Here is a 9701-nt window from a genome sequence, read left to right as displayed (position 1 = left end):
TGTTTGGTTACATTCCTATAAATTATAGGAAATGTTGCTATTTTCCCAAAAGTTATGAGTCGTTTTCTTGCTTTGAACCAAACAAGCACAATAAAAAAAATAAGAAAATTTGTACTTTTTAACTTCTCAAAACTTTTCCTATAATTTTTTTAAGAAATACAAGGTTTTAACTTCTCAAAACTTTTCCTATAATTTTTTTAAGAAATACAAGAAAATCAAATTTTGGATGGAAAACATTTCCTATAATTTATAGAAATACAAGAAAATCAAATTTTGGATGGAAAACATTTCCTATAATTTATAGAAATGTAACCAAACACCCCCTAAAGGGGGATTCATGAAATCGGCCAACTTAAAGGGTGATTTGTGAAATCCACCCTCTTTTAACTCTAGTGATAAAAGAGTAAATAATGACTGTACGGTTCCTGTACAGGATTAAACATATGGACTGCTGTGAAGTAAAAGACCCGTGATGGCGCTGACGCCTCTTTTGCAGTCTCGGCCACAGAGCTTTACTTAGCATGGCGACGGTCAAGCCCGCTTTCCTTGTCGACTAATTCTGGCAAAAAAGTTGGTAATTTTGATCATCCTCTTTTAATTATGTTTATGTTTTTGCTAATTTGGTCTATACAAGAAATAGTCTATATTTATGTCCAAATATTGCAAAAGTTGCCCTCCAAATCTCACTATTTGTAATATTATTCTTAAATTCTCTTACATTGGATTTTTCTACCCCTCCAACTTAACAATAATCCTTTTAAATAGGACAATGTAAAAAAAAAAAATTCAATAATTTTCAATAGGTTTACAATATATCTTTTTAAATACTAAGATTGTCAAGTGGAAGGGATAAAAAAAACTTAATGTGGGAGCATAAAGGAAATTTTTTGAAAATACCAAGATTTGGAGGGCAAATTTGCAAATTTGCAAATATGAAAGGTTTGAATAATATACATATATATATGTGCACAAACTCCTTATTAGAATCTTTTATTTTCCAATAGGTTTACAGTATTTTTTTTTTTAATACTAAAATTGTTAAGTTGAAGGGATAGAAAAACTCAAAAGTGGGAGAATAAAGGAAAACTTTTGCAAATACCAAGCTTTGGAGGGCAAATTTGCAAATATGGAGGATTTAAGGGGCGTATATATGCAAAACTCCCTATTAGAATCTTCACTCCTGGTGATCCCATAGTATTTCATTCACAAATCACAACATTTTAATCAATGATTTCATGGAATAGACGTCGGTATTCTGTTCTTTAATCATACAAAGTGTTCCTTGATGATACAAACTGACATAAAAGCTATGACATCTGATTCTGACCTAAATTATCGATCCCTCTCAGAAATCATGCACTATGAATGAGATTTGGCTTACAATGGCAAATGGCAACGCCCATAATACAATCAAAGAATCGAACCCCAAAGAATCATGGGCGTATTTTACCAGATTCTCGCATGTGTATTGAACTGTAACAATGACGAGCATGGCCCTACAAAAAATATTTCATCCTGTCATCTCTTCTCATTGCATTATATACAGCTTGGACCTGAAAAGGAGAGGCCAAATATGTAGTCAGAAACATGGTATGTTTTAGGTTTGGTCCTTACACGTAGGAAAGAGAGCTTCGGCAAGAGTCAAATTTAGAAATACGCTAGATGTATTGGTAATAATAAAAATACCTTGAGAATCATGTTGCAATTAAGTTATGCATACTTTATTTGCTTAATTTCTCACGTTTTTTTTTTTCACTTCATCTGCTTAATTTCTCACATTTTTCTGTTTATTCTTTTGAAAAATAGCTTTTTAAAAAAATTAACTGGCTTGAATAATAAATCAGGTTGCTCGAGTTGGTAACTTAGGTCGTGTCCCACTGCGAATATGGGACGATTGAACTCGGGTCGCGGTCTGCTATAGCATCCCACATTCCCAACATCTGTGATCTAAACCTTGTACTTGGCCTAAACTTTCAACACAACAAAACACTTCAATTTTTGTAGAAACCTTCCGTTGTCATAAATTAAGCAGGATGAACATGGTCGTAATAAATAGGATTAACTTAGAGAGTTACTTGCAATTAGTAGTAGTACAGCTAAAAGATAGTCTTCTGTAACCCATCTCATTTTTTTTGCACTGAATTTTAACTGTTTGCACGAGTTTTATGTACCATTTTCACTGATACAAAATTGGTACCAAGAGGTGTCATGTTCTGCTTCCTCCCTACATGAGACATAAAGATAAAAGTTAACATCTAACTAAAGTTGAAATTTAAATGTATGAGCTGGTTCTCCTCCGCTCTCTTGATGTGAAGAAGGTTTCTTTTGCTCAAGTGTATTAAGACATCGTGAATTACTTTTAAACTAAGATACTTCACATGGTCAGTGTAAATAGAGTCTGAAATTGAATATCTGGAAGGATTTTTGATTTCATACATTATACATCTATCTCTTCAACACACTAAAAAGCTTATTTATTCCCCAAAAAGTGGACTTACAACAGTAGTTACAGTTTGCAAATAGGTACTGTCGTTGCTTAAAAATTTTTAGGAGGTGAGAATCTCATATATTTGTGACCATCCCTTGTATAGACTTACAAAAAGAAATTAGGGTTGTCCAACACAACTAGAACAACAAATTTCTGCGATAAAGCATGGAAGAATTTTTTTTATATGGATGCAGAATAGCCAAAGAATACCTGCTCGCTAGACACCACACGAATTGGTCCAATATTAACAGAGACATACTTCCCCCTTGACGATACTTTTTGACTAATTTGACCCTGGCCAGAGCACAAGATAAATGTAAGATTTATAACCTGTAAAGTACAGACAAGTAGCACAATAAACAATGATATCAATAAATTAAGAGACGGCATGCTTGCTGGAAGGAAGCTAACATGATAACGAATAGGGAAAAACATGTTCAACCTGTTTGATAAACAAGTTAAACCCCAAGTGGGAGAAGGTGAATTTGCTGATTGTAACTGGTAAAACTAGTGATTTGCTTATATTGGAGGATTTTTTTATTTTTTATTTTTTTATTTTCTTATTTTTTTAAGGAATACTTATATATATTGGAGGATTTACTTTGGTCAGTACGCGCTCAAAATATTCAGGAATCTCCATAAAGTTCTGCTTCAACAAGCAACCATAAATCTAAGCGGAAGAATATCAGAAAAGTTGACTCATATAGACACAGAAAAAATGAGAATTGCTATGTCCATATTTCCAAAGAAATCTAAATCTTAGACAAATCCTTAACATTTGGTCCTATCCAAATAAACTTAAAGGTCCCCGATATCCAGATCATATTGAAATTTCTTTCATATGCCTGGAGAGCAGACCTCTTATCACCCCTATCAGTGATATCTTAGAAATTGATGGATAAATTTGTTAAAAAGGGTTTAACGAGGCACCTGTTAGGAAAGTTTCAGCTATGCATAAGCATAACAATAGAAGAGAAATGCTCATCTTAAAAAAATTGTCCATACTCCATGCAGTATAACGCATTGCATTTTGTGGATCTTTTCTTCCTCATACGAGTGTTGCATTCTCATGTATGTAGTCAATAAAATAAACTGTTGCACAATCTCCAAAGGAATATTGCTATAGTGATAACTAACTCTTTAGAAGGCTTACACGTATAACTTTAAGAGATCAGTTAGAACTGATACTCATAATTGTAAGATTCTGCATTATATGGACTAACAAGTTTTATATTTAGAAATATTTTAATAAAACATCACTGAACTAAAATTTTGCAATTAACATAGGGACGTTATACCTTCGGGATTGGCTCCTGAAGTACAGATTCAACAGCAACGACCATCGCTTGGACAAAATCATCACCTCCAGTTCCTATTGCAGTGAACCCTCTGACCATTGGATATGAATTCACCTGAATGATCAACAACACAAACAGAAAGGTTAACATTCATGACTCCAATATTAGAAGATATCTAATGAATCAAATTAGCAATTTTTGGTACTAGAATTATCTAAGCGGCCTTAACTGGCCGACCCACAAAGAGAAAACCTAGAGTGTGCTGGCTGGACAGTGAGATAGTCCAGTAAGTCTACAACCATTCCCGATATTGATTACTTTTTTCATATTGCAAACTATAAACAAAAGAAAAATAATAATAAGTGAATTATCTAAGATGTCTTTTTAAGGGGACAGATTTACTTCCAGTTGCATAATAATAACTAGAGCCACCAAGAAGTGATTGTTTCTTTCTAAGATGTCTTTTTAAGGGGACAGATTTACTTCCAGTTGCATATAGGCATATAACCAAAGTCAGCCCATACAATGAGAAATTCTCCAATATCATACGTACAAAAACAGAACTGAACAAGAAACCCTATGCAGAAATGAAGAAAACATGCCAAATACCTTCTGATCCAGTTCAAGCCATTCATTAGTAGCATCATCTGTCACTGTTCCACCAATTATAACATTTGTGGTTTGTGCCACTCTTCCCTCAGTCTTGGACACTTCTGAATTAGGCAACACAGTAAGTTCAACGAGAAAGAATAAAAACAGTTTCAAGTCAGAAATACAGACTTTAAGCCCTGAGATAGCTACAAATCTAAGCTAATGCTTTACAGTAAACATCCTAGATAAGATGAAAGGCTTACAGAAGAAATTCAACATGTATCTATGAAATGGAGAAAATCCATGTCATCTATATTCTAACACTCTTATGTTAAACAAGTATAAAAATCTGGTAATATATTTGTTGTATCGCAGAACTAATAAGTTTTTTTGGATAAATAACCCTTAAATCATGTGTATTTGCAAAACTATCCCCAAATATCAATAATTGCAAAAATACCACTCAAACTATCACCTTTGGAAAAAGATATCCACAAATCAACAAATCAACAAATCATCAACTTTGATAGGCTAATTTGTACACAATAAAAGGAAAAAAGTCCAAAGCTGATCATCTGGAAGCTCTGCAAATACTGAGATTTGGGTTGGTTTTGCAAATACGCAAACGACTTAAGGGGTATGTACATAATACACAATGAATAATATTTACAATTGAGATTGTCTATACAGAACTTCATGTCGTGATTCCAGAACACAGGTGGAAAGATTTCAAGCTCAATGGTACATAGAAGGATGGACAGATGGGTGGATATTTCCGGTGCACCCTAGAGTGGCGTGGCTCTGGGGTCGAGCAGTGCATATGAGATAGGGGAAGAGACTGAAAGTTAAAGAAATAAATGTCACAATGACATGTCTATCAAGGGTGAATGATAGTACATGCATGACACCTTTGCATCCATATTGGTCACCAACTCATACGTGTGTTATATGCACATAGGAAATCACATGGTGCATGTGTGCGTGCGTAGGGGTGGGTGAGTGTGTGTTAACAGTAAGGAACTTTGAAATAGTACACAGAGGTTACAGATCATCACATATCATTAGGATGTCAAATCATTATTATTATTAGAGTTAAGAATATTAAGATTGGCATTTAAAGTTAGCTATAAGTTTTCTACCCATGGAATTTGATATAATTTTTCTACCCAATCAGATTCTGAAGATGTTCCCTACTTTAGGCTAATTCTAACTAAAATAATCAGGCCCAGGGTTATTCTGTATATTCTTACAGGTAACCTTGCAGTAGAAAAAGCAATGGGAATTCTGACTCGTATGATTTGAGATGTCAATTTGGAGATATTAAGATTTCAGCTGTCAATAGGACAACATGGAAGAATTGGAGAACACTAAGGGCCTATTTGTTTCGTAAAAAAAAAATGCAGAAAGTGGGGGAAAGAAAATTTATATAGGTGAATTTTGATATTTTCCTTCACTTTCAGATGTTTGGTTTGTCAAAGCTATAAAAGAAAGTTAGGGAGAAAATGAGTTGTCACCATATTATTGGATGAGATGAGTAATTTTTGATGTTTTCCTCCACTTTCCTTGTTTAGGTTCTTTTCTTGTGTTTGGTTCATTCCTAAAACTAAGAAAATAGATTAGAGAAGATGAGTTGTCATTATATTATTGGATGATGTGACCCATACTTAGGAAAATCAATTTTCTTGTTTTTTTGGAGGAAATGGATGGAAGAAAAATTTTAATGATATGGGATGAGTTGTCATCATATTATTGGATGATGTGAGTAATTTTTAAAGATGGTAGAAAATGAAGGAAAATGGGGTGAGGTGAGTTGGATGAGTTGATTGATGTGACACATTTTTTGTGTTTAGTTTATTTTTAAAAGTAAGAAATGAGATGAGATGAGTTGTCACCATATTATTGGTTGATGTGGGAGATTTGTAAGGATGGAAAATGATGAAAGTGAAGAAAAATGATGAAAGTGAAGGACAATGAGTTTTGGAAAATAAAGGAAACGAGCCAAACAGGCCCTAAGGGGAAAATCCTTTCCAGACTATAGTGATGGAGGTTCAAGTCTTTGTTAAAGAGTGGGCTTACAATTTTGCTCAAGGTTCAAGAAATGACACAACAGGATAGGAACATTTTTTGACTTAGTGACACTAAAAAAAAACTAAAGAAGGTTTATAGAGTGTTTCTGAACACAATCACGTAGGCAGTAGAAATGAGTCTTGAACAGGTAGAAAAACAACCAGAACACATAATTAAGATGAGTCATGTTGGTTACTTTGCTAGGAATTCAATCTAACATCCTATTTCACATTTCTTTTTGGTCAAGTGTGTCAGAGATTTGTAAGGAACGTATCGTAGAGCATAAATTTAGAAGAATGTAGTGAAGTCACCCTATCAACAAGTGTAGGCATTATTTTGTGCTCACGGTAAATTATTCCCCTATCTCTTCTACAGTGGTCATTTAGAGCTTTCTTAGAGGCTTGCAAATTAGAAGAACATGTATGTTTATTACGATCCTAAAGATTTCAATTGTGTTCATGTGAGCAGCTCTATTAACAACAAAGTTTCATAAGTGAGGCTATCTGCTTGTTTGGCAACTTACTTATTTCTTCTTCTAAGTAATATTTTCCTTCAAGAGGTTGGCAATGTTGCTTGTGATTTAAATAAATGGAGATTGAGCGGAGACTCTACTTAAGACGAACTTGCAATTAGAATGAGCGAGAAATATGATAAGTATTGGGAAAGTTGGGAGAAGATGAATATGTTGATTTATGTAGTTGCTCTTCTTGACCCTTGAAACAAAGAGGATTTTATGCAATTTATACTTGAGCTTACATATAGTGAGATTGGAAGTGTTAAACAACTAAAATTTATCGAGAATGCAACATTTGAATTATTTAATGACTACACGGTCAAATATGGAAGTCAAACAAATGCAAATGGGCAAAGTGGTGCATCAGCAAATAATATTGATATTGAAGATAGTAATCAAGTGACTGGTGTAAGAAGTCAATTTACGAGGCTGACAGCTGTAAAGGGAAGTGCAGAAGCAAAGTCGGAATTGGAGAGTTTCTAAGCGAAGACATTGAAGCCGATGGAAATAATTTTTGATATTTTAATTTATTGAAAATTACATAGTAGAAGATTTTCAATCCTCTCGTGAATAGTTCGTGATATATTGATCGTGCCTATCTCGACGGTAGCTTCCGAGTCCGCATTCAGTACAGGTGGTCGGGTTCTCAATCCTCTTGGAAGTTCATTGACTCCAAGAATGGTTCAATGCCTCATATGCACACCAGGCTGGCTTCGGGTGACGTTGGCGATGCCGGGATCCAACAAGATTTGTGTTGAAGAATATTTAAACACACAAGAAGTTGGACACGGTTATCATCTATTTTTAAAATTAAATATATTATATATTTATATGTTATGTTATTTTTAATTAATTTGTTATGTTTTATTTGGCTTTTAGATTTGAACAAGCTTGCAATTGAGTCAGCTATCAGTGATATGTAGCAAATCAATCCATTGAAGAACTTTGGTAGGTAAGAAGTGTACGTATGTATGTGTAATTGTACATAAATTTTTAGCAAGTTCTACTTATAACATTTTAATATTTTATTTTTACAGATTGAACTTGTAAAGGAGGTGATAAGCTACTGAACTGAATGACGAAGTTGTGATGTGTTTGGATCTCTTAAGAGTTAGAGCTACATAAACTTAATAATTGTTAAAATTTTAATCTTTTTTAGATCTCTAGATGAATTTTGAATTTATAAGGCTTATTCAGCGTTATATTTTAGTTTTTTATTGTTCCTTCATGAATCTTCTGCAATGGGGAACACCGTTGTCAGAATCACAAGTGCCTTGAGTTCATGATTATTATTGCTATTTGCTATTTGTTAAGCATGAACTGTATACATTTTACTGTTAAAGAAAGAAATATTTCTACAATGAGTGAGTACTACTATGAATATGCATGAAACATTACTGTCTTGAATATTGATACAAGACAAACCATTCATTTGCAATGTCATAAAATGAGAATGGGGTGTAACTACTCTTTTTATGGTTGCACTCATCTTTATAAACTCATTAACCGATCTGAACCGAACCAGTTCTCATCGGTGCTGTTCGATTCACGTAGCTGATCAGTGCGGTTTCGGTTGACCAAAAAGTTGGCCAACAACCTACCGACCGATTGCTCAGCCCTACCTGGGAGCACATTTTGTTAAATCAACTACGACGAGATGGAGTAATCGTTCGTGAGACTCCTACTAGTCAGATGACTCGCACCGGGGCAAATAGATCAATCGCTCCTATCTCTTAACAAAATCATGCTCGTCACTTCAGAGCATATGGAGTTCTTACGAGCTCATTTCGCTGAATGAGCTGCCAACCCATCCTCAGCATTCCATAAATATGCAGATACACACATTTATTTATGTATTTATTTATTTAGTTACTCATGAATTCGTAGCATTGCACGTGAAGTATAAACTTCAAATGATGTTAGCTCATTATTTCTAAAAATTCCCAATCTTTTCCCCGCAGTCGAAAACATTTATTAGGCTACAATCAAGCAACACACAAGAATCAAAGACAACGAAGGAAAGGATGGGGGAGAATCGGAGGTAATCACCGGAAATAGCCTTGAGAACAACCTCCTGCGGCGGGCTTTGCTCCCCGTCCTGCTGAGGAGGAGGGGTGTTTTCGCCATTGGAGGAGGAGGAGGAGCATCGCAAGGGGACGGAGGAGCGGAAAACCCTAACCCTAGATCGATGGCGGGAAAATACCGAAGCGGAGGAGAAGGAGGAGGAGAGGGCAGCGACGCGATTGCAGGGGGATAATAGCACGGCGGAGCGCATGATTACAGTTCTGCACGCCATTTTTTTTTTCTTTCCTCTTGATTTTTGTTTATTTTTTCTGGAATGGGTTTGTGGTTATTGAGCGCTTTATCGCGAGAAAGTAAATTAAAATTGAATTCTTTCTTTTCTTTTCTTTTCTTTTTTTTTTTTTTTGAAAAAATAGTTTTGTCCGATTTCGATGGAGTTCTATGAATTTCTCGTTCTCTCTTTTCTTTTAACTTTTTTTCCCCTTCTTCGTTGTCTTGTTATGAGAGTAGAAAGTTAGGAAATACAAATGGAAAATGATAGAGGCACACCTTAACCACACCTCCAACCACACCCCCCTCTCATTTGCTTCAGTGCACCGGGCTTTACATGGGATTTTAAAATTTTAAAATCTCATGTGGGACCCGGTGCACTATAGCAAATGAGAGGGGGTGTGATTGGAGGTGTGGTTGGGGCTGTGCCCCTGGTGTCACCCAATACAAA

The 9701-nt window shown here is 34.9% G+C and overlaps 1 protein-coding gene across 3 annotated transcripts; it reads right to left on the bottom strand.

The window, feature by feature from the left end:
- Nucleotides 1164-9324, bottom strand: LOC109824653. 3 transcript variants are annotated; one of them, XM_020391288.1, is made up of 5 exons: nucleotides 9008-9323; nucleotides 4396-4496; nucleotides 3787-3900; nucleotides 2699-2782; nucleotides 1164-1553 (listed from the first exon to the last, which is right to left on the bottom strand). In XM_020391288.1, the coding sequence occupies exons 1-5, from the start codon at nucleotides 9252-9254 to the stop codon at nucleotides 1497-1499; spliced, it is 603 nt and encodes a 200-aa protein (XP_020246877.1). In that variant the 5' UTR covers nucleotides 9255-9323; the 3' UTR covers nucleotides 1164-1496. The 3 variants fall into 3 exon arrangements, with proteins under 3 accessions (XP_020246877.1, XP_020246875.1, XP_020246878.1); XM_020391286.1 differs by having other exon boundaries at nucleotides 4396-4499; nucleotides 9008-9321; XM_020391289.1 differs by lacking the exon at nucleotides 1164-1553 and adding an exon at nucleotides 1779-2224 and having other exon boundaries at nucleotides 4396-4499; nucleotides 9008-9324.

The sequence above is a fragment of the Asparagus officinalis genome, chromosome 9 (genome assembly GCF_001876935.1).
Source record: "Asparagus officinalis chromosome 9, Aspof.V1, whole genome shotgun sequence".
NCBI classification, from domain to species: domain Eukaryota; kingdom Viridiplantae; phylum Streptophyta; class Magnoliopsida; order Asparagales; family Asparagaceae; genus Asparagus; species Asparagus officinalis.
The sequence above is the reverse complement of the archived record's forward strand: the minus strand, read 5'-3'. Positions and strand labels throughout refer to the sequence as shown.

What these genes read in the sequence shown, in the direction of transcription:
- LOC109824653 (XM_020391286.1), bottom strand. Translation starts at nt 9,254, where the DNA reads ATGGCGTGCAGAACTGTAATCATGCGCTCCGCCGTGCTATTATCCCCC. An exon ending in GGCTTGAACTGGATCAGAAG is followed by an intron (nt 3,901 to 4,395) that starts GTATTTGGCATG and finishes TTGATCATTCAG; the next exon opens with GTGAATTCATATCCAATGGT. An exon ending in GTGTGGTGTCTAGCGAGCAG is followed by an intron (nt 1,554 to 2,698) that starts GTATTCTTTGGC and finishes TCTCCTTTTCAG; the next exon opens with GTCCAAGCTGTATATAATGC.